The sequence below is a fragment of the Chiroxiphia lanceolata genome, chromosome 3 (assembly GCF_009829145.1).
Source record: "Chiroxiphia lanceolata isolate bChiLan1 chromosome 3, bChiLan1.pri, whole genome shotgun sequence".
NCBI classification, from domain to species: Eukaryota; Metazoa; Chordata; class Aves; order Passeriformes; family Pipridae; genus Chiroxiphia; species Chiroxiphia lanceolata.
The window spans coordinates 9,421,748-9,445,654 of record NC_045639.1 but is presented as its reverse complement, the minus strand read 5'-3'; the positions used below and the strand labels follow the sequence as shown (position 1 = coordinate 9,445,654).

At 47.2% G+C, this 23,907-nt stretch overlaps 3 protein-coding genes across 10 annotated transcripts; 2 read left to right on the top strand and 1 right to left on the bottom strand.

Annotated features, from left to right (window-relative positions):
- Positions 1-65: 65 nt before the first annotated feature.
- GALM (galactose mutarotase) lies at positions 66-12,568 on the top strand. The gene is made up of 8 exons (XM_032682162.1): positions 66-410; positions 878-1,032; positions 3,834-4,040; positions 6,105-6,186; positions 7,833-7,974; positions 8,070-8,244; positions 8,733-8,844; positions 12,109-12,568. Exons 1-7 carry the CDS (start codon positions 215-217, stop codon positions 8,808-8,810), a joined length of 1,035 nt encoding a protein of 344 aa, XP_032538053.1. The 5' UTR covers positions 66-214; the 3' UTR covers positions 8,811-8,844; positions 12,109-12,568.
- Positions 11,833-18,313, bottom strand: SRSF7 (serine and arginine rich splicing factor 7). Of its 3 annotated transcripts, none has more exons than XM_032682164.1 (9): positions 18,205-18,312; positions 17,712-17,892; positions 17,412-17,588; positions 16,449-16,523; positions 16,258-16,359; positions 15,863-15,916; positions 13,703-13,747; positions 13,076-13,111; positions 11,833-12,146 (listed from the first exon to the last, which is right to left on the bottom strand). In XM_032682164.1, exons 1-9 carry the CDS (start codon positions 18,230-18,232, stop codon positions 12,092-12,094), a joined length of 753 nt encoding a protein of 250 aa, XP_032538055.1. In that variant the 5' UTR covers positions 18,233-18,312; the 3' UTR covers positions 11,833-12,091. The 3 variants fall into 3 exon arrangements, 1 of the variants encoding a protein (XP_032538055.1); XR_004355937.1 differs by lacking the exon at positions 11,833-12,146 and adding an exon at positions 14,846-15,028 and having other exon boundaries at positions 18,205-18,313; XR_004355938.1 differs by lacking the exons at positions 17,412-17,588; positions 17,712-17,892; positions 18,205-18,312 and adding an exon at positions 16,766-17,335.
- GEMIN6 (gem nuclear organelle associated protein 6) lies at positions 18,018-23,874 on the top strand. 6 transcript variants are annotated; one of them, XM_032682168.1, is made up of 4 exons: positions 18,425-18,595; positions 18,637-18,723; positions 20,501-20,646; positions 22,784-23,874. In XM_032682168.1, exons 3-4 carry the CDS (start codon positions 20,519-20,521, stop codon positions 23,157-23,159), a joined length of 504 nt encoding a protein of 167 aa, XP_032538059.1. In that variant the 5' UTR covers positions 18,425-18,595; positions 18,637-18,723; positions 20,501-20,518; the 3' UTR covers positions 23,160-23,874. The 6 variants fall into 6 exon arrangements, with proteins under 6 accessions (XP_032538057.1, XP_032538060.1, XP_032538056.1 ...); XM_032682166.1 differs by lacking the exons at positions 18,425-18,595; positions 18,637-18,723 and adding an exon at positions 18,018-18,123; XM_032682169.1 differs by lacking the exons at positions 18,425-18,595; positions 18,637-18,723 and adding an exon at positions 18,299-18,414.
- Positions 23,875-23,907: the final 33 nt, after the last annotated feature.

Here is a 23,907-nt window from a genome sequence, read left to right as displayed (position 1 = left end):
CCTCGGTGTCAGCCCAGGGTGCCCAGCGCTCCCTGCACCGGGCGCGGCGCGGCTCCTCCCCGCGCCGGGAGGCGGCCGGGCCGGTGTTCTGGCCGCCCTTTGGAGCCTTGTGTGCTCCCATCCCGGCCGCCATTGTTTCTTCCTCCTCACGAGCGTCCTTCCCGGGCAGCGCTGCGGCTCCCCGGAAGGGTCGGTGGCCGGCTTTTGGGGAGCGATGACAGCGGTGCGGAGAGAGGCGTTCGGGCGGATGCCCGCGGAGCAGGGAGGAGGAGAGGTGGAGAAGTTCGTTTTACAGTCGGACAGCGTGAAAGTGGAGATCCTGTCCTTAGGGTGCATCATCGCCGCTCTGGAGACTAAAGACAGGGATGGGAAGTTTTCAGATGTTGTCCTGGGATTTGACACTTTGGAAGGTGGGTCTAAATCCGTTTCTTTAAAAAAAAAAAAAAATTACACCCCACCCCCCAATCAGCAATGTAGCAATTTAATCAGCGTTTACAGCGTGATCTGCTTCTAAGGGTCCCCTCCAAATCATGGGCTGAACAGATACACTTCCTGCTGCCTGTCCTGGCTGGATGTGGTGGATGTTGAACTGGGACACTGGTGGCTCCAGCTTGCGGTGTGTCCCTCTGATGGGGCAGCTGTGAATCACACCTTGACTGCAAGAGCCCTTTTCTGCAAATCTGCAAAGAATACAAGATCCCATCAGGCTGTTTTAATCAGTGGTGAGCTGTGTGTCCTGTGAAACACTGGGACTGCAGTCATGTGTTTAGTCCTGGAGGGAAACAGAGAGAGACACCTCTGAGTCCATAAGCACACACGGAGATCACCCATCCTGTCCCAATCCTTCTGTTCAACCGTGTGCTGTTTTTCTGGACAGGTTACACAAGGAAGCACCCCTTCTTCGGTGCTGTCGTGGGGCGTGTTGCCAACAGGATTGCGAAGGGGAGGTTCACTTTGGACGGGAAGGAGTATCAGCTGTTCCTCAACAATGGGCCCAACAGCCTGCATGGAGGAGCCAAGGGATTTGACAAGGTGAAAATCAGGTTGGCGGTCCCAGTGTCCTCCCAGCACACAGCCTGTGGGGTTGTGGCAAGAGGATATGATGTCTTCCCTCCCGCCCCTGTAGCATTTTCTGGTGGTTATTGAGTTGAATCATCTCAGAAAGTGCTGTGAGTGCAGGAATGGGGGGAAGTGAGACGGATCTTGTGAGCTGCTGGGTTGGCTTGTCTTTGCCTGAGTTTGCAGGGCTCGCTTATATCTTCCTTGATGTCGTGCTGAGGAGTGCTGTGCTTCCTCTGTGTGCCTGCAGCCCTGAGGCCTCATGAGCCCAGTTCTGATAGGGTTGTCCTGGGCAAGGTGCTGCTCCTACAGAGCCTGGCTTGGGACACAAAAGTGAGGACCAACCTCAAGTGCAATGGAGGCTCCCTGGGCACCAGCTGTACCACCCTGGAGTGGGTACTGTAGGTGTGCCAGTGCCCAAAGAAAGTGTCCTGGGGAACAGGGATCCACAAAGGCTGATTTCCACTTGCAGTTTAAAGGCTGGTACCTGCCCATACCTCCTCCCAGAGTCAGAAGGACCTGGGTTTGCAGAAACTGTCATTGCTGCTTGCTTGTAACAGTACTTCCAAGTAGGGGGAGAGCAGGGTGGTGCTGCAGGTTCAGTGCAGTCATTGCATGCACCCTTCCATGCCACTTGGCTCTCACTCTGACTCACAGCAGTGGGAAACTGTGTCTCCTTCCCAGCCCTCCCCTGTGACCTCATGAGTTAAAATAACCTTTCCCTGGCCCCCAGGCACTCAACCTCTTTCATCTTCTCCCAAGAGCTGTTGCTGAAGTCAAATACTGTCCCTGCACTACAGATGGTGAGAGCAACAGAGCATTTCCTCTCTTGAAAGCCTTGCTGATAACCTTGCTTCATTGCAGAGCAGGCTCAGAAGTCTCTGCTTTCCCAGCCTCTGTCAGATCAAATGTATTTGTGACCAGCAGGTAGCTGATCCACCATTTCCCCAGAGGAACACATGCGAATATGCTGGCGTACCTGTTTTCCTGGGTTAATGTTTTATTTCATGAGAGAACATCCAGGCTGATGGGACAAAAGTCAGAGTGTCTAGAAAAAAATCACTTCTAGGCAGTACAGTGTGAACTGTCATCAGGTTGGGATGAAATGCTCCTCAGCAGCCTCAGAAAAAAGGGAGTACAGGAGTGCCTTGGCTGTTGTGCCCCAAAGAGGACAATTTGGTTTAAGGTTTCTTTATGCACCCTGACCCCTGTGATCTGGAGCTGAAAACATGCACTCCTTTGCACCTGAGGCTTCTGGGCTGTCTTCTGCAGGTGGGGGATGTGGTCTCTTCCCCTTGCTTGCTGAAGGCACACCAGCCTGTTGGGTACAGTGTGCCTGTGACATCTCCCAGCCAGAGCTGTGTGTCCTCTGGCCCACAGGGCACACGTGGGCACCCTCTCAAGACCTCCTCCAGCCAGGAAATAATCACTGTTCAGAGATAACTCTAACACAAACAAGACACAGTGGCATTTGGCTGTGACTGTCTTGACAGATCTTGTTAGTTCTTCCTGATCTTGCAGATCTCAGTGCTGCGGTCAGTGTGTGGTCTGATGAGGGTCTTGTAGCTGTGCTTGCATGGCAGCAGTACATGACCACACTGCTGGGGGACTTCAGAAAATAACTCTCTTATCTTAAAAAAAATGATGATACCTCTATGCTTCCTGGACTTTAATAGCTTTTTCTTCAAAGAACTTAAATAGAAACTCGTAGTTGAAACCATAGCATCTGTAGAGCAGTGGGAGCTGCAGCTGACCTGCACTCTGTGCAGGAGGACCTGCTCTGCAACCTGGTATATTTGGCACCCTCAGTTCCTATGTTTGGTGAAAATGCTGGCTTTTGACAGTGCCCCATTGTTTGTGATCTCTGGGTAGGACATGAGAAGGATCATCTCAAAAGCATTATCTGGCCCCCATTCCTAAATCTCTCCTCTTTTATTAGACAGTAACTATTCCTTAGGTAGATGCAAAACTCCAGAGCCCAGACACCTCACCTCTTATTACACATCCATCCTTAGCATCAGGCCAGGGTCAAACAGGCTATCTGGGCATCTGTGTGTGGTGAGCTGCCTTGCTTCACTCTCTGGCACGTTTGGCTTCAAGCAGAGCCCTGGTCTGTGGCAGGGGCAAGAATGGGAGAGCTGCCAGCTCTCTGGAGAGAGACCTGTGGATGTGTCTGGCAGTATGTCTGGTACTATTTAACCCAACCCCTGCCCCTGAGCAAGAGCTCCCGGTGTGTACTTACACTGTCCTAGAAGCCAGAGCCTAGTGAGCAGAGGGAAGGGTGGCAGCTCGTTGTAGTGATGTTGTACATCACAAGATCCATGGAAAGGGGAATAAGTCCAGCTGCAGGGCAAAAAGTCAAACATGTGAACTCTCTTAGGCATGGAGTAACGCAGGCTGGAACAGACCACTATCAGACTGCCAAACTGCCTTGTTTGTCTAGCTGCTCATTGGAAAATTTGTTCACTGCTGCTGGTCCTGGCTGACCAAGAGCAGGCTGGTGCCTGTGTTTTCTTCCCTTTTTTTTTTTTTTTTCAACGAGGGTATCTTGGGTTTAGTCCTTCACAGGGAGAAAAAGATTGATTGGTCTCTTTTTTTTTTTTTTTTTTCCTTTTTTCCCTTCTAGGAGTAAGGGCAGGAAAGGTGAATGAAAAAGCCTTTGTTTCAGTGCAACATCCCTTGAGTGCCTTCTGTCCCTGGGTTTAGCCCAGGCTGAGGCAGGAGAGAAGTGATGTTTTCCATCACTGTCCCACCAACAATCATGCTCCTTGCAGGTTCTCTGGAGCCCCGAGGTACTCCCGGATGGTGTCCGCTTCTTCCGGCTCAGCCCCGATGGTGAGGAAGGGTACCCTGGAGACCTGAAAGTCTGGGTGACCTACACCCTCAGTGGCAGGCAGCTGGCCATCAACTATCGAGCCCAGACCAGCAAGACGACACCCATCAGCCTGACAAACCACGCGTACTTCAACCTCGCAGGGCAGGTAAGCGTGGGGAGATGAACTCCTTGGAGAGACACTGTGCAAGGGAAAAAAGCCTGGGGACCCATGGGATGATCTGTGAGCTTCCCATGGGATCACTGGGACCAACATGCTGGTCTGGGGACACAGCATGTTTTTGGGGGTTGTCTCTATGCATTGTGGGCTGCATTCAGGGACAGGACAGAACCGCACAGACCTCAACTGAGGACATGTTGTCTCAGTGCTTCTTGAATATTATCTCTCCTTTTGTGTGTAACTGGGGAGCTTCAGTCTCTCCTCTTCCCTTGGGGAGATTACAGAGGAGGTGCTCTGGTGTGCCCTACTGCTGGACTGACATTTCTTAGCTGTATTCTGTTGGCATTTCTGAGACAACATGCTGAACCCTTGCATGGGTGTGCTCCAATCCTCTTAGATGCAGAGGGGAGCCAGGTTCTAAAACATTCTCATAAGCGAGATTAAGGCACAAACGAGGCCAGATGCTGGATCCCGAGACAATAATTCAACTTTATTTTGTAGCACAAGAGAGCAGAGAGAAAGAAGGAAGATAGAAAAGTAGGAAAAGCTAAGGGTAACTGTTAAAAGCACAGGACAGGAGTTACCACCACCATGAAGTTCTGCTGGCTTGCAAGCTAGTAGATCTCTGCTGGGCTTCTTCCCTGGTCACCTTGTATCCTCCGAGGAACTCAGAACCAGCAGGGTAACAGAGTGGCAGCAGCTCCCTCAGCAGTCCTCAAACAGCCCCCCCCAGCAGTCTCCAGGCATGGCCTTAAATACCCTCCCCGTGGTAGCCCCCAGATGCCCATTGGCCAGTTCACCAGTATCTGAGCAAAGGTCATCTGCTACCAAGATGGGCCCTGAGTGTCCATTGACTGGGTTCCCCTTTCTCCAAGCAAGATCTGCTTGGCATACCTTATTTGGGAGAGTAAGTCCTTCCCACGTTTTTTGATTGTAACAAACTTTCATGTTTTTTGCTCCTCTGCCTGCCTCTGCTGGCTTGCTAGGTGCCTCCTGAAGCAAGTAGCTCAGCTCCTGCAGCAGCCTAGCTGTGGCATTAAGGGGTTTTAACTCCATGCTCGAGACCATGGCGAAGCACACTCCATCTTGTAATCAGACTCCATCTTGTAATCAGTCCACTGCAGTTGAGTTCAGGGCCTCTAATGCCGGCACTGAAATACCCACATCAGAATGGAGAGGAGAAACATCACGGAAATGGGATGTGAGATAGCCAAAACTGCAGAGTAGCAAGGTTGCAGTAGCTGGGTGCAAAGGGCTCCCACACCCTGTTCTGGGTCCTGTCAACCAATTAGGCTGTTAATTGCAGCAGTGTTTTAGTCTCACCCTGTTTATAACTGAGGAGGGAAAAGGATCTAAGAAATAAGATGTTGCTGGTCAGAGTAATAGGATAGTGCAGTGCAGTCACAATTGGACATGAGACAAATTCACTTAAAAGTGTTAGTGAGAGACAAGCCAGCTCCTCTGTGCAGGAGGCTGCTATTGATAATGGCTGTGCAGTTTTAAGTGTACCCTCTGCTTGTACTCCCAGAGGTACAGTAGTATCAACACCTGCAGTATGCAACTCGGGTGTGTTCCAGAGGAACAGGAGACCTTTAGGCATGAAATTGCTCCTCAGATTAGATAGTGACCTGAAGGCTCAGTTTTGATCCTGCTCCCCTTCCAGCCCAGCAGGTTGTCTGACAGCATTTCTGAGGCTGTGGAAGAGGAGGAGCTCACCCCTGCTGCAATGCAGGAGACGAGCCAGGAGGATGGGTTTCATTCTCCCCTGCTTGCTTCCTTCCCCCTTTGCCCTTTGCTGGATAGTCAGTCTTCAGGGTGGTACTGCTTGGTGAGGTACAAGCCCTGTGGGATTTACAGTTCTTAGGGCCCATGAAGGTTTTTGCCTGTGCCAGTACCTTTGTCCTGTGCCCAAGGTCAGGGTAGGATGATGGCCAGGCACTACCAGATCAGCTGTAGCACCACTGTGGACGGTCACTTCCCAAATGAGCTTAGGGCTGCTTGAGCAGTGGAAGGGCTGCAGCAGGAATCCCAGCATTTCCCATCCTCCTGCAGGGCTCCCCGGATGTCTATGACCACGAGATCTCCATTGAAGCAGATTCCTACCTGCCTGTGGACGACACCAAGATCCCTACCGGTGGGTGATGCAGCATGTGTGGCACATGGGGGGGGCGGTTTGTCAGAGGACTATGTTGGTGTTGGGAGCAGCAGTGCCCAGCAAGGGGGACACACCAGCACCAAGGGGATCCCAGGGGCCCTCATCCATGGGCACAGTCCCACTGCACCTGAGCAGAGTGGGCAGAGCCAGGTGCTGGTTACATCACCAGGCCCCAGACCTGGAGACCAGATCTGCCTAGGGGGTGCAGGGAGAAGCAGCAGGAAATGGGGCCAGAGGCATGTGTGATGTGAGACTGCAACATGGGTCCATATAGTAGACAAGCTACCTGGGCCACTTGGAGGAGTGGATTCCTTGGTTCATGTGGCTTTTGCTCAGCTTGGCATATCATGCCTGTGCACAAGCACAGGAAAAGCTTAAGGCCATACCAAAACCACTGCCCTGCTTCTTCCTGCTTCTTTCACCATGAAGATGTTTCGCATCATAGTTGTGGCCAGCTTGCTACCCCTGCTTTTTGCAGTTCCCTTTCCTGTGCGTAGTCTTAGTCCTGGGATGAAGACAAGATTTGTGTAAGTATTAAAGACACAGCCCTGGCATGCAATGGCTGCTGTATTTTATGTGAGTAACTGAATCAGAATGGTTTAATTTTTTTCCAAGGTGTTTTTCCACCTCACAGCTGAATTGAGTAAATGTGTTCCTTTTAGACAGGATCAGGAGAAATGTGCTGCTTGTCAGGTGCGGACTGATGCTTCCCAAGGTTTGCAGGGCACACCTGGTGCAGAGCCAGAGCCAACCAGGATGCGTGGCTGCAGTGAGCAGAGCACAGCTCATGGGGCCTGCAACAGGGCTGGGATGTTCCCACACCACCATCCCCAATGCTGGCAGCTGCCTGCTGACCTTTGAAAACATCTCTCTTTAGAGAGGGGTAGAAAAAACGTGACTTTAGGAAAACATCCCTCCCCTTCCCTTTGTCTCTCCCCTTTCCTACACCAAACCCACCCCCTTTGGGTTGGCGTGACTGTGTTTTGCACTGTGTTTAGTATGTCTTAGGGCTGTTCTTGCTTCACAGGACTTCATTCCCACAGCAGGCCTTAAAAAAGACAAGAGAAAATGTTTGGTTTACAGTCTTGAACCATTTTCCTGAAACAATGCCCTGAGGCAGCAGGGGACTGGTCCCACTGGTCCCATATTCACCATCCCATAGGTGGACCACCTTCATGGCCATCTCACAGATGTTTATTCAGAGATCTGGGAGGATTAATTTCTTTGTACAGAGATAGATAGTGTCTGTATGTAAATATTATGCATACACAAACATTAATAGCTAAGAAATTTTGGGTTTATATTAATTGGCTTGTACAGTTACCAATACAAACCTCCCTTGTGTTTTCTTGCTCCTTATCTGTGCTTTGCCCCTGCTAAGAACAGCAGCGCCCCCAGGGGCTGCCAGCTGTGCTGGGGACAAGGTAGTGATGTCCCAGCCCAAGTCGCAGTGGCCACAAGGTGAGCTTGCTTGAAGCAGGACACTGCACCGAGACAAGGATCACAAATGGCTAAAACCCCTCAGCTCATCAAACCAACGGATCTCAATCCTGCCCAGGGACCAGTTCCACAGGGGTTTGCTGGTGTGTGGAGGAGTGGCTGACGCTGCTGTTCTCCTTGCTTAGGGGAGGTGGCCACTGTACAGGGCACCGGATTCGATCTCCGGCAGCCTGTGGAGCTGGGAAAGCACTTGCAGAAGTTTCACCTGGATGGCTTTGACCACAACTTTTGCCTGCAGCAGGTGCAGTCTCCACGCCTTGTAGCCAGGTAGGCTGGGGCCTTGGCAAGGGGTCCCCAACCCCTAAAACTGTGGGGTGCCCCTTCAGCCAGTCCCTTGGCATCTTCCACTGGCATTTCCCCAGGGCTCGCCACCCACGCACTGGCAGGACCATGGAGGTTCACACCACCCAGCCTGGCATCCAGTTTTACACCGGGAACAACCTTGATGGCTCCCTGAAGGGCAAAGGTGGCATCACATACCCCAAGCACTCAGCTTTCTGCCTGGAAACCCAGAACTGGCCCGATGCCGTCAACAAGGTGAACTGTCTTTTCCCCCCACAGGAGCTACTTGGGTCCTGTGGCTGGGGACCATACCCCCCCTTCCATGTCTCTGGGGCATTAAATATATAAACAGAGTCTTGAAGAGGCTTTGTAGACACCAGAACAAGCAGGCACAGGTCACAGCATACTGTGGCCTTAGGGAGGGGTCAGCCAGCGCAGCAGGGACTAGCCCTGTGCAGCCCAGCTTCCCAAAGCATGGGGTCTAGAGCAGAAGACCCCACTGGGGCCTTGCCACGTCCTCATAAATCTGAATTATTCCTCATGGCCTGAGTTCAACCAGCGGGAGGACTCGCCCACTCAGCCAGCTGGCAAGTGACGGGGGGTTACACACTGCTGTTGGAAATGGCTGGGGGGGGTGTAGGATGATGCCCTGGGAAGGCCAAAGGGATGCAGCCGTGCTTTTATGACTCTTTGTGATCCCATGGAATTCACTCAGTCACTGATGTGCTGCTGCCTCTCCCCAGCCCCACTTTCCTAACGTCCTACTCCATCCGGGTGAGGAATACAACTCCACCACGTGGCTCGTGTTCAACGCTGCTTGAGGAGAAGGGCTGCTGACTCCTGCCAGTGAGAGGGGTAAGTGCCTCCAGCAGCTTAGCCAGAAACCCTGCCAAGTGCCAAACACAGCTCTCCAACTACCCTGGATGATGCATCCCACTTGGGAGCATTTTTCTTCCGCTGTGTTTTCACCCGTGTTTTCTGCTGGCTTTAACTCCTGTCACCACCTCTGCTGCTATCTGTTCTATGCAAAGCTCTCACACTCTGCCTAGCCTCACCCTGGGCACTAGGTTTTGTTTTGCAGTAAAAAATGCACTGAAAACACCTTGTTTAGGGATATGGCATGTCACAGCTCCAACTACAGCAGGGGAACATCTGTGATATTCATGCAAAGCACGTGGGAAGGCTGATGCAGTTGTGGTTGTTCATTACAACATCTGCAAAGTGCTCCGAGCTGTGCTGGCTGCTGCTGTCTTTACATAGTGCACAGTGCCTATGCAGGATAGCTTTGTGGAGGACATTGTGCTGGGATTATCCCACTTGGCTGCCCTGGATCCTCTGGTTCAACTCCTATTTCGAAGCCAGCAAGACCTGCACAAGAGCATAGTATGGAAGACGCCTTGGCTGCTGGAGTGAAGCAGGCACATCCATTTAGTCCTGAATATACAACTGCAGGAGGAAAACCATCTTCTTAATGTTGTGTTTCCACATGAAACATGTAATCTCAAAACCCCTGTAACAGGGGCCTGTCTGATGAAAACCTCCATGTTTCTGAGGTTTCATAAAAAATTAGCATAAGCCAGGGGATGGCCGTACCATCATATTAGGGAGTTGACAGCCCTCTCCCCAGGGAAACAGGTAGACAATTCTTGGGCCAGGCACCCACTTGGAGAGCAAAGCCCAGTAGCAGGGAATGCCAGACTGCAAACCAGGGGAATCCTGTTATGAGAGTGGGGTTTGCCCATCGCACCAGAGACCTTGGATACATGTCCCCTTGCCCCTGACCCAGGCTGTGTGGGGTGTGCACACCCTGCCCAGAGGTGCAGGGCCCAGGTCACAGCAGCAACTGTCACACAACACACCCGTCAGGGGATCTTTTCCAATTGCTCACACTGTATGGAATTTGTGGTGAAATCCTTCCAAACTCAGGTGAGAGCTGGAGCTGCACAGCCTCCAAGGATGATGATGAGCTAAGGGAGACAGCACAGCCACCCTGTTTTGGACACCACAGCTGCACAGAAGCACAGATGCCAGCTTTGTCACTGCTCCCTCTCTGCACCTTGAAGTGCTTGCTGTCCTTGGCAGTGGCCGTCCCTGCCAGCATAGCCCTGCCTCCTTGCTCTCGTTCTTGCTGCTACACCTGGATTTAGAGGAACCCCAGCCCCCTACAGAAACCCTGGGCTCCTCAGCTCAGTCTTCCACGGTATCTCTGGGTACTGAAAAACAGGTACCAGCATAGCTGTCGTGTCAGTCTGCAGGTTTATTGTGGAGTAGGTTTGCCGTAGGAGTACAGAAAAGAAAAGGTGATCAAATTCCAGAGCAGTGGTGTACACGTGCCTCTCACCAGGCACACCATAAACTGGGCAGGCATTGCACAACCAGTAAATATTCCAAACACGGATCACAGGCTTTGAGCATTTGGGCTGAATCACTGCAGGGTAACATTCGTGCCACCCCCTGCTCTCCCACTGCAGCAACAGCGGAATGTAACGGGTATTGCCGGAATACTGATCATTGCACCTGGCACAGGGAACACCCAACGCCCATCGTGGGCACCAGGGAGGATCCAGGCACAGGAAGCACCACAGCAGTGAGGACCAGGCACAAGGGCCAGATGATGCTGCAGCAGGTCAGCACACTCAGAATCTGGACTGTTGACACTGGAAAAGCTTCCTGTTAACAGTAAACCTGGTTCTTGAAAACCACATGTTATCCAAGTGTGACCCAAGTTCATCTTGTAACTTTGTTTCCAGGTGAGCTGCTCTGCTGTGGTTTACACATTGGAAGCAAACTGCTATGACAGATTGCATTAGAAGCCCAAACAGGCCTTGCTTTCCATTTCAGTGCTTATTTACTGATGAAACTGGGATATCTGCTAGATATCCCATCCTAGCAAAAAGAAAAGTTTGCTTTTCTCCCCTCTGCCTACCAGTTTGTTTGTGCAGTCTTCTAATGTTGTTTCCAGTCTTTTACTGTGATCTGTGTCAACAAAGTGCCTTATCATACAATTCTTTTATACAGAATGAGGACAGAGTTTGACACACCTATACACAAATAGTTAGTCCTGCAGGTTGTACATCTGCTGTAAGAAATTAGCATAATTCAACAAAACCATCTCCAGGATATGGAGGCTGCTTTAAAAACATACCAGTTTCTGTGAAGCAGGTTAGAACTCCTGAGGTCAGTTGAGAATCTTAAAGGAGGAGAGTTTGAGCGAGCTGCAGAAAGACTGGCAACAGCTTTCTTTCGCCTCTCAAACACATTTTCATAAGGTCCTTCAGAAAGTAGCTCAGAAGGCCTTATGCCTTCCCCCAAAAAAGGAAAACCCTTGAGATATTTTAAGAAGTTTTCTTTATATTAACAGCCTAAGGAACTAAAAAATGAAACAAATTAAAGTAGCAATTGTCAAGTTATTAATGATTTCTGTTACCTTTAGAGGTTTCTGCAGATGTTATCTGCTTAAAAGATGTGTTTTGGAGAAAAGTTTATCCTTAAATTTTCGAGCATCTGGTATCACCAGTCAAACACCAGGGAATAAGCTTTGCAGAATAAGCAAATCAGGGAAAAAAATGAATGCCCACTAAATAATCATCAAGGAATGAAACAGTCATATGCCAATTTTTATCCATCTGTAAACAGACATGGATATTAAATTCCATTTAAAGAAAGCAGGAACCGATTCTTTCACCAAAGACCATTCAACAGTAGATATGAAAAGTGGCTGCCTTGAGAAGACACTGACCAGTGTTAGTCATTCCCATTTTAGACATTTTTCATCCACATTACATGGCACACAGCTAAAATTACCCAAATGTTAACAGAAGCAGCAGGGTTACTACAGAGAGGTTTTAGTTAAAAATACACATTTTATTTCAATGTGCCAATAAAAAAGTCCCACATTTTCATATCACAGGAAGTTATTTCATACAATAAAAAGAGACCTGTGCTAGTCTATTGGTGTGACTAACTCAGAAGACCCAGATCATGCCAAATTTTAGTCGATATACTCTTCTATCTACATTCTTACATTTACAAAGACACCACAAAATCCCTTATAATAATGTAAGCAAAATAACTTTCTTCCTAAAAGATTAACTTCATAACTTTAATCCATTCTTTCAGGACTTGCACTTCTTTGCGGGCTTCCTGATGGTGAGCGGCTGAAAGGAAAAGAATCCACAATTAACATTTCAGCAGTCCTTTGGGATTCACGAATACAGGAAAAAGCAACAGGGTGACACCTAGACTCTGGCACCCTTTAAGCACTGTTTTTTAATAAAATAACCAATCAGTATGGAAAACGGTAATAGGTTGATGATTTAGACATAATACTTTTTTTTTCTTTCAAATTTTTGCATTTCTTTCCTGTTATTTTTATAATACAATTTACAAGTGATTACTGTAAGGCTATCTAATTACTAATAGTGACCTTCAGAGAGGTAGGATACCTCTTCACTGTTCTGAAACAGCAGCTTGTCAAAACCTATTGTGATCATTCAGCATTTGTGAGTACCTACTCACACCCTTGTGATTGTTTGACACTGAAGTTGTAAAAATGAACGATTAAAGAGTTCAAATTAGGTAAAAAATGCTGCTGGTTCTGTCACTATACATAATACATACATACAAAGAGAAAACTATTTACTGAATTATTGGGATAGAACAAATAATCTATGTGACAGCAGTAAAAGTCACAGGCTTGATCTTCCATTCCTGATTGCTGTGCCAGGTTACTCCACCTTCCCCAACCTCCATGTAGCTTTTAATGAGACTGAAAGCTGATTTCCACATTTATTCTGTGTTTTAAGCTTATCAGTCTCTATGCAATGAAACTGTCAGTGAACTGAAAGGAACAGGGGAGCAGACAAAGATGGGACGTAACACTGCTACGTAACCAGTACTCTGAGGAATTACTACCATGTATACATATTACCATATATAAAGCCACAACCATGACATTATTTCTGTCAAAGAGATTTCAACTTGTATTTTCCTACAAGCAGCAGTCAAACTCCTCAGCAGAAATCAACACAGATACTAAAATGCCAGCTCTACAGAGTCTATGTTACTAGTAGGGAGATCAACATACCTTCTCTTTGGAGATGGTGATCGGGACTTTGACCGACTGTCAAAAAGAGAATATCACCAATGCAGCTTAAAGATCAAGTACTTTCATATTTAAAACTTTTATATTAAAAAAAAAAAGCATATCAGAAAGCAATTGAATTATTATGGGATCTAGCCAGAAGGTCCTTCCAACATCAAAATTTTCAAATCAACTTTTACTCTGACAGGGACTCTCTATTCATTTAGTGTAGAGATTAATTTTAAGCAACTGTCTTCAGCAGACAGAACAGAAAAGCAAGGGGTAGTACTGACGTGAGGCTTTGAGAAGAGAAACATCACCACAGGTTCCTGCTCCCGCTGTTTTATCAACAGCATTAACAAAGCTCAGGCCCTTTTTCTGAGCACAAACCCACAAAAAAATTAGTAATATATTGGAAACTACAAAGAGTTAATGAAAACAAAGGGACAGCTTTGGGAACATATTCCCAAGAGTTACAGAGAAAATTTTATAATCTCTGTCATATCACAAACAGATTAGGTGGGGGCCCATGTTGCGAGACTTTTTTTCTAAAGGACCAGGCTCTGTTAATCATGCAAACCTAGCACTGAAGTTGAGACACTACTGCAGGCTCTATCTGTGCATGCTCACCTCTTAGCTGGAGAGCCAGACTTTGATCTGCCATGAGACCTAGACCTACAACAAAGAGAAAAAACACAGCTCAGCATGGAAGCTGATAGCACACATGTTCCCGTGTCTGAGACAGCAGCAGTCACACTCAATGTATGAGAACTGTCATGCTGAACACAAAGAATCCTGCAACTTTCCAAGGCTTTGCCTGCTAAGTTTCAGAAGAAAGCTTTAAACATGGATGCTGCACATGTTGCTCAGTACTTTGGTCCCTGGCTGATGACCAGTGTTTGCTGATGCAGGTGGGAGGAATACATGAACAACCCAAATCTTGACCAGTATTTTCACACAGCTAATATAAAGCCATGCGCTAAACTTGCAAGTTTTATTAGGCTTGAGAGACATCTACCACTACAGTTAAATTGGCTGCAGAACAGCACATTCCTCAAGTATCTTTCTCCTCTGTGAAGTTCATCTTACACATGCACTTGCTTCAAATATTTTTTGAAATGTCTGAACTTAATCCTTGTGAAAAAAACTGTCCTAAATGTCAGTCTCTGAGATAAGACTGCTGCACCACAACAAACACTAATACTGCCTGAAAGCCTAACTGAAATTTTTAGATCCCCAAAGGAAGCGTTCTATATTCCACATCCAAGGCTTTCCACAACAACTTCCAGATGTATGTTGTGACGCTGTCAAACCAGCAAACATCATGTACTTGTTTAGTCTGTCCTCCTCATGAATACAGAGCTTTTCTCCAGGTGTGACACATTCCCTGGACTCTTCTGTAAAGAAACCATCTTTCAACTGCCTCATGTGAACTTAGCAGTGACCTCCTTGGAGTTAAGCACCATTATTTTGCCACTTCTTTACACTCATAAATCTGTAACTTCCTCTGCCTCAGTCACCTAATTTCTGCTTACAATGAAAGATGTCACACAATAGTCCAGAAATGTCACTAAAGGTATCTTTTACCCTGCAGAAAATCACCCTGGTATTGAAAAAGAGAAAACAATGGTGGTAAAATCAAGATGTTTTTTCCTTTGAGAATCTGCTGACTGCAGCTGTTTTCTGCTCATCACCAAGAGTGAACATTGATGAGCCGTGATTAAGTCATGTTGAAACAACTGGTATTAAGATTCAACAGGTAGAAAAGTGTACCTGATCTACTGCCTTGGGGAACTTCCTTCTCTCTTTATTAGCTTCTGGACTACTCTGTGTGTCTGCTCTTAATTAAGCCATCTTCTGGTCTTCACCTCTCCCTTCCCTCAAAACTCCCATGATTGCTTGCTGTTCCACTGTCAGAAAATGCTGCCTTCAGCTTTAGGCTTTTCTACCTTCTCCCTTCAGATAAAAGGTTCTCTTTATTTTTCTGTGTTTCTTTGTGGTTAACCATTATGTTACTTGTTTCAAAGAGTAGCCCCCAAACCAGGACAGCAGGCACGGGGATGGGCTGAGGCATAAGCAGCACCATCTCCAGAGCAGAACTTCAATTTACTCTTGTTCTCCTGACAGTCCATCCAGCACATCCAGCCTGTCAATCACACTGCCTGGACAAGGCTCCATGAAACACCAACTGCACTTACTTACTATGAACTAGAATTTAAGAGAACAGATGACAACTTGTGTTCCTTTACAATTTGATCATTACTCATTACACATTTATTGGTACAGAGTAATTCTGATAGGTGTTTATCTCAAATTGAAGTCAGCTCCTGCAGAAAAACACTTTGTTATTCAACAGAGCTGGAACTACATCTGCAGCACTCAGGGCACTACCAAGCCCTTCAGGACTTGCCTGGCTGCATGCATTAATGCATTAATACACTGCCAGAAAGACATCCTGATTTCTCTGAAAAATAATGAAAAGAATCCACAATCTTGTGTGAGCTACAAAAAGAAAAATAAACTTTTAAGATAAATGTTTGCTCTGTTAGCTGTTAATGCAACCTGATCAAACCAACAGCTGTGATAACTATGGGGACCTGGATGTCAGTGGCATGTAAAACAATAAAAAGAAAAAGAACAATCTTCTGCATTGCTTTTTAAAACTACAAACGTCTAAGCTAGTGGAAAGAAAACACATCTTTTTCTGAAAATGTTAACAGTTGTTAGAGAGCCTAAACAGACTTTTAAGCAGCTCTAACCAAGTATCTGCAGTCACAGAAGAGACCTTACCTGCTTCGGGGCCATGTAACAGATCTTGACCTAGATCTGGATCTTGATCTAGACCTGAAATAAAAAATTAAGATAAATGAAAAAGGAGTCAACTCAACCAGAAGAGACAACAATTACAGCCCTACATAAATTAATGTCACATGTTGAACTGAAAACCTACACGATGACTAGACATTTTACACACAGAAATTCATTATGGGAGATGCTGCTGTGTAAGGTCTCAAAACTCATCTAAATATCACGCTAGTGACTTTAACTAAGATTATAAGAAACTTTTTAAGAAGCTGACTTCTAGAGCTCAGCAGCTTTTGAAGTCTGCTATCCAATACCTAATTAAAACAAAAAATTCCAACCTAAGTAAAGCACACAGCCTTTTAAAAATTTCCACTAATTACCTTGATCTCTTCAAGGAAGCCGATCGGGACCGGCGAGGAGACACGGACCTAGACCTACGAGGAGAAACGGACCGGGACCTACGATAGGAAGCTGACCTGGACCTGCAAAGAAATCAATTAAAGAGTTGTATAACTGCAGCTTTCTCTAACCAGAAGAAGAAAACAAGAATAAAATACAAACTCAAGCACACCTCCTACCACGGCTCCGACTGCGTGACCGAGAATATCTCCTTCCACGGGACCTCGAGCGTGATCTAGACCGGGACCTGGGTTTAGGTTAGAGAAAACAGATATCAGCAAACAGCTGCAGCAACCAGTGCATGTGAGGCCCTGCTGAAGTCAAAACTTATTTCAGACAACTAAGGAACTAGCATCTGTCATTTGGAAAAACTCTCTGGGCCTACTCGTCTTGAGCATTTTTACTACCTAGAAAAATGTTAAAAAGCTGAATTACATTTGCAGAATTACATTAGAATAGAAAACACTGTAATGCGTATTTAAAATAAACCTTGCAAGTTTGCAGGTCGACCCTCTTTGGCCCAAGGTCTAGCAGATCTAGACGATCTAGAAGTATCTATAGCCGATCGCTGCATCTAGGTGTTCTCTTCAATCTAACGACGATCAAACTGACAGCCCAATGAGCCAGGGTGAGGCTTGATTGACGCAAGAAGATTTTTCTAGGTGGGAATGTGGTCAATCTGGTGTTCCTCTTTCTAAACCGGAGGGGGGCCCCAATTGAAAGCCAAATTTACTGTTACGGCGGTCACCGTCTCAAATTTTCTGCCCTTAAAGAATAAGGTGAAGCTACGTGTAGATGGCTCGAGGGGATCTGGCCTCTTATGCTGATCACCTCAAGGTCTAGGAGGATCTTAAGTGTCGGATTTGCAAGGCGCCTCAGCATGAAATCTTAAGGCTCGTGACATTCTGAATCAAGGCGACTGACTCAAACGAAGAAACCTGAAAGGTTTTGACCAGGTTGATTATTAAGATATTAACATTTGATAGAAATAGCAACAAATTGTAATATACACCTATACATTTATTCTAGAGTTAAAGTTTAAAGAAAACTGGTGTAACATTCTGTTCTTTACTAACAAGAACTACACAAAAGCGAAACTGGCGAAGCAACGCGGCCGCCCCGGCCCCGCACGTACCTGCTCCTCCTGCGGCGGCTGTAGCGGTGACAGTCATAGGCATAGTGGCCTTTCTCACCACACTCGTAGCATCTGTCGTTGGGGTCAAAGGGGCGCCGGGCAGGGGGCCTGTCGTAACGGGAGCGCCGCGGCATTCCCGTGGACACTTCCACTCTCACCCTCGAGCCACATATCACCCTGCAAAAGTCCGCGATGGCTCTCAGTTAAACGCTACAGTTTACCACACGACTACAAAAGCAGAAGAACCAGAGAACCTCTCTCTGTTCTTAAAACCGGCAAGCATTCGAAATGCACACGTACTTCCCGTCAAGTCCACGCACGGCATCTTCAGCGTCCCGCGGGTCCTCGAACTCCACAAAGGCGAACCCCGGCGGGTTCCTCGCGATCCACACGGTTCTCAGCGGGCCGTAGTAGCTGAAGGCTCTCTCCAGCTCGCCTTTGCCCGCGCCCGTGCCCAGGTTGCCCACGTACACCTTGGTCTCTGCGGGAGCGAAGCGATGTCAGCGCCGGGACCGGGTTCAGGTCCGCCCCCCCTCGCCGCCATCTTGTCCGCGCGGCCCGTTCCCGCCTTCACCGCGAGCGCGGCGCGCGCGGCCGCGCCCCCTCCCCCCACGGCCGCTGACGCAAAATGGCGGCGGCGACAACGGCAGCAGCGGCCGCCTCGCCTTCTTCCCTTCCCCGCCAGCGCCCGCCGGCCGCTCCGCTCCCCGCGGTAATCGCCCCTTCCCCAGACCCTTCTCTCCCTGCCCCCCGCGCACTCCCCCGCCGCTCGCGACGCCCCCAGCGCTCTCACCGCCTCCATAGCGGCCGTAACGCGACATCCCGACGGCTCCGCCGCCCGCGCGCACGCGCTACCGCATGCGCCTGCCCCGCGCTCCTGTCCCCGCCCGGCGGCGGCGCGCATGCGCGGGGGGGCGGAGCGCCTGAAGGGGAATTGCACCTTTCCTTGGGAAAGGAAGCACCTTGGTCTGCTGTTGGTGCTGCACAGGATCATCTGCCCAAGGGAAGTAAGGCTAGCAGATCTTTCGGTCCTGACATCTCTTGTGTGGGAGCAGTCCTTTGATATATCCAGTATTGGAGGCGATATCCAAATCAGGAGCCAGTGGCACCCGGGAACCAGGACCTCTCCGGGCTGCCCTTTAGCTGGGGGTGCGGTCCGAGCTGGTGCTGACCCCTCCGAAGCGGCGCGGCAGCTTGGGAGCGCAGCGCAGCAATCCCAGCAGAGCTGTTCCCACAGGAAAAGCAGGGTTTGTCCCGCAAATCGAGTGTTTATGGCTCGATCCGCACCAGGAGCTTCCAGTGGCAGAGTCACGTGAGTTGGGAGAGCCTCACCTCTCTGTGACTCTTGATTGTCGCCTCTGGCGACTGCTAAATTCAGGATGGGAGAACTGTGGTAACTACACTTACAACAGTGGAGAAAAAAGATCGGTAGGGATTAAAACTGAAGACTTTTGGAGTATTCTGCTCAAAAGGGACGTTTAACAAACCACTCTCCTGTCTCTGATCCAGAAGGGAACCAGTTAAACAAGTAAAATGCATATATATAGATAAAAACACTGCTGCTGTTTTAAACGGGAGCTGCTTTCCCATTGTGCTGCTTGCTCTTAGAATGAAAGCAGTTAGATTTGCTATCCCTGCTTTCCAATAAACTATAACTGAAAGAAAGCAGTAGCTGAATACAGTGACACAAGCCATTCATAAGTAATCCCTGTAGTACTGCAGAAGTTGAATTGAGACTTAAAAACGGAAATTACCTCAAGTCTGCAAAATATGACTATCTCATTTCATAGCATTGATATATTTTTTTTTATGCTCACAAAACCATTGCATGCTCACTTTCACAAATTACTGACATGACTGGCAGCTTGTTTGGTTCATCCGTAGGAAGCTTTTCCTTAACGCTGTTGAAATAGAGCAGCCGGGGTGGGTGGGTGGGGGTGGGTGTTGGAATCAAGCTTCTCACCTTCACAGCGGCACAGGGAAATTTGTAAAGGCAACTCAAAGCCGGGGAGCAAAAATATCCTATTTTTATGTACGAGGTGCATCCATCCCTGTTATGCACAGGGATTAGCGTGCATCCATCCCTGTTTACGCACAGGGATTGCTTGAAAAGGCTTGAGGTTTTGCTTGCTGAAGCTGGCAGTTCCACTGCACTATCGGCTCCACCTCCTCGTTTTGCAACCGGGCCTCGTACATGTAAACCTTTAAGCAATTTATATGTACACCCGTAGTTAAAAACCCTCCGTATCGGCCCATTTCGTGCTCACAAACGCCCGGACCGTAAGGGGAAAGGCGCTCGGCCGCGGCAGGAAGCAGATCCCGCCCGGGCGCAGTTCCCAAGAGCCCTCGGTGGGGACTGGAACGGGAACGGGGCAGGTGAGCGGCAGAGCGGGTTGGGGGCGGGGGGGGCTCGGAGCGCTCCCACCTCCTGCTCCCGTGAAGCTGGGGTGCTTCAAGCGCTCCCCTTGGCATCGCCAGGGAGCCTCCGGGGAACAGAGCTGTCCCCAGCTTTTGGTCCTCCTCGCACCGCGCTGCCCACATCTCCCTCCGGCCCCTTTGGCGGGAGGACGCTGGGATGGAATCCAATGCTGGACCAGAGGTAGCTTTGCTCTCGGTAGTGCAGCTGTTGGAGGGGGAAAGAGTGGAACGCACTTGCTGCTGCTCTGCCGTAGAGGATGAGAATAGAGCCGGGATCCAGGGGGATAACGCTTGTCCACAGGCAGCGGAAGGGCTTGGACCCCAGTGCTGTGCCAGTACACAAAGCTAAGGTGGTAAAATTTTACCTTCAAGGGACGGCGATCCCGAAGGTTTTGTAAGAGGGCAAGAGCAGTAAATGGAATGTTTAAAGCGTCGAGTTACCAGAAAAGTGATTTTTGAGGCTTTGCTGGTGTGCCTTTAAAAACAGGTGAACTGTGTGGGAAATTACAGAACTGCAGCTGTATGCAAAACACTTGTGGGAACGTCTGCTTTTAAAAAATGGTAAATTTTACTTAAGACGAATCTTTATCCTGGAGGCAAACTCAGTTCTGATGTGGAAAGCAAAGTAAAAGGATTCACTGCGTCTGCTAATTGCTCTGGTTGTTTTCTAGGTTCTGGATGTAGGAAATATGAATGACTGGCAGAAGAAGAGCCCTCTAGACTGGGAAACATATGTGAACAAATTGGTGAAAGTTGTTGCAATTGAGAAACACGAATACGAAGGATGGGTTTTAACAGTTGATCCAGTTTCTGCCAGGTGAGTACCAAAGCTTTTATTTCTGTAAAACTAATAGAAAACAAGGTGGTTTTTTGGAGAAGAAAAGATCCCAAAACTGAAGCAAACTCATTTGGAGCAAAATCTGCACACTGGGGCTGTGTATCTGGGTTTATTTAATAAGCAAGGCCTAAAAGAAAGCAACATTGTAGTTTATAAAAATAAATAATGTAATACAGTGGTACAGCAGGAGGTCAGCATGAGCTGGGCGCCTCTGGAGAGGGACTCAGAACAAAGAAGTCCTTGGACTTTTATACCCTTACAGCCTATGTGCCCATTGCTCACATGCTCTTCATGCACTTTGCATGTGCTTCTTGGTCCAGTGGTGATTTCTGGTCTGGGGTCTTCAAACACCTTATTGGATTCTTTCTCTGTGTCCCTGCAGACAGGCCATTAACTGTTCTTGTTGAGTTGCAGCTTCTGCTGATGGCTGCAGCCTTCTTATCGTCTGGTTTGTACTTCCTGTGCACCTCCTCACTGACCGAGCATGGGAAACTAAAAAGTCCTTGATTTTAGAGTAAGCTCTGCTTAGCAACAACCAAAACATCAGCGTGCTATCGACATTATTCTCATACTAAATTCAAAACTCAGCACTGTACTGGCTTCTAGGAAAATTGCTAAGAAAATTAACTCTACACCAGCCAAATGCGTATCTCCAAATTGAAAGTTGCAGCCTAAGGCTTCAGCAAATCCAGCTGTTCATGTTAAGCAGGTAAAGCTAAAGGAACAGCATACTAAAACACACAATATTATAACTCTGACTTACTCTTATTTACAACTTACAAATGAAACTAAACAACTATTAGTTCTCAACAATCCACATCTTTAGGACTGCTTTTAATAACATACCAAGCCCTACTTTACAAAGAGAGCAGGAATGCAGGAATGTTTTTAATGCTTTAGATGTTGAAATCCTTATCCTCTGTCCAGAGTTCTCACATCAGTGCCCTGCTTTCCCCTCTAGCCAGACACCCATGGAGGTGTAGTGGCTTCTTTGGAGAGGAAGCAAGGAAAATTAGCAGGGGCATTGGACAGAAAGTGGTACCACAGGTCTCTAGTATCTCAAGTGAGTAACTTGAATACAGGGTTTGAGAGGCAGAATGCACCAGGCAATCGACAGAAATTTGTCTCTTTGCTGCCAGAGCTCTTTCATACCTTTCTAGTTTTGAGCTTGTCCCAGACGAGCACAGGATGAAGGCTAGAAATGAAAACATTCAGCTTCTGATGTGTATCAGAAGAATTGGTTGTTGCTTCAGCTCTGGAGTAGCTCTGATAGTCTTCTCTTGGAGTTTCTTACCATTTTGGTAGGAAAGGTGCATGCAGCAGTGAGTGATTCTGGTGAAATCAAGGCATATTTCACTGGACATAGCCCAAAAAGTCATTACTTCCACTAATGGTGGTAACAATAGATTAGTGAAGTGCTGGCATCAAATTCTGGAATTTTGGTTCCCCGAAGAGGAAGACAGTTGTTTGATATATGAGGAATTGACCCTAGAAATATAACAAGCTGCCTTCCTACCTGCATTTAAGGACTTCTGGGGTGCAAGTGCCCTTAGGAAAAGCTTCTACAACATGAACCTGAACCTGCTGTAATGTGTCCCCTTGTAACACTCAAACTATTATTTTCATTTAAGAAACTAGCAGCAGTAATTAAAAAAAATATTCTGTTAGTAATGATCAATAAATATTAATAAGTTTTCATTAAAAAGTTCTAGTGGTGTTAGCTGTCACCATTCCCTTTAGTACTGAAAATGCTAAATGTATTGAAGGTATCATTGTTTCTGAAGACTTCAGGTTCTTCAGCAAGGTTGGGAAAGCTGCACAAAATTATTTAGATTCCAAGCCCTGATTTTAGTGTACACTTCGCTTCTTTAATGTTCTGCTTGATAGTGTCTAGAGTAGTTTCAAATTCAAGACCACCAATTGCTTGCAAAGCCCACATTTTTAGTATTTTAAGAGTACAGCAGCATTCTTTTCAAAGAAAAATGCTGGGTGCTGTCTATTGCCTAAGTACCTGGGATAAGCTGATGCCAGTGAGCATGATTTCCAAGAATCTTGGCCTGTGTTTCTCAGTCTTCAGTTAAGAACAGAGACTTACACATCCTTCTTTCCTTGACAGCATTGTCCTTGCAGCATTCCCGGAGAATGAAAAGGTGTCCATTTCAGTTGTCATGGGCCATGCTGTCCAAGAGGTCGAAATACTGAAAGAAGGGGACAGTGAGATGAAGCAACGCCTTTCTCTCATATTTGCGCCCAAAGAAAGCAAAGCCTACAGCCCAGAGGAACTGGAGAAGAGGAAGAATGACTTGAAGACGTGGCTGGAAACAAACCACATCCCTGTGACAGAGCAAGGGGAGTTGGGCAGGACACTGTGTGTGGCAGGGGTGTTAACGATTGACCCCCCGTACGGCCCCGAGCAGTGCAGCAGCTCCAACGAGATCATCCTGTCCCGGGTTCAAGGTTTGGTACAGGGTTATCTGGAGAAACAGCAGTGATGTCTGCTGTTTAAAGTATTTGTCTTTAGGGAAGGGTCTACCTGCCGTGTTTTAGGAACTGTGCTGGGTATCAGTATTCACTGTTTGCAAAAATGCTGGGTTTAGATACTTTTGTCTGATTTTTTTTTGTACATAAAGAAAGGGATAAAACAAGCAGTATAAACCAAAAGCACAAGCATTTTTCATGCACTATTTTTTATTAAAAGCGAGCCATTAGGTAATGATGCTGTATTAAACTGATTTATCACTTGATATATCAGTTTAGTATTTTTGTAACAGTATTGTGAAAGGTGATATACAAGAAATTTAAACTGTGTTTTCCTCTGCCTTTAAAATTAGTTTGATTAATTATCTAGTGGTGTAGGCATGTTTATTTGAACTGCTTACCAGATTATTTTTTTTCTTTTTTTTAGAAAGAGAATTGTGACTCTTGGACTTCCAAACCAGATTTTAAAAAGTTAGTTCAGAAAGCTGTTTTATTTTTTGTTTTGTTGTTGTAGTTGGTTAATTGTTGTTTGTTTTCCTCACAACTGTTCTCCTGGTTTAGAACATGAATTATGATGTTGCCCAAATTTGTACAATTATTAGGGAAGGTTAGCAGGCAAATTGCAAGTTTTAAAACCACTTAAAAGCATTCCCTATCTATATTTGTTATTTTAGAGCAGCAGCGATTGGAAAATCAGTGTTCTGTAAAATGAGAATGTCTTGCAATTCAGTAAGTTTGTGGTTTCTTTTGCTTTTTTTCTAG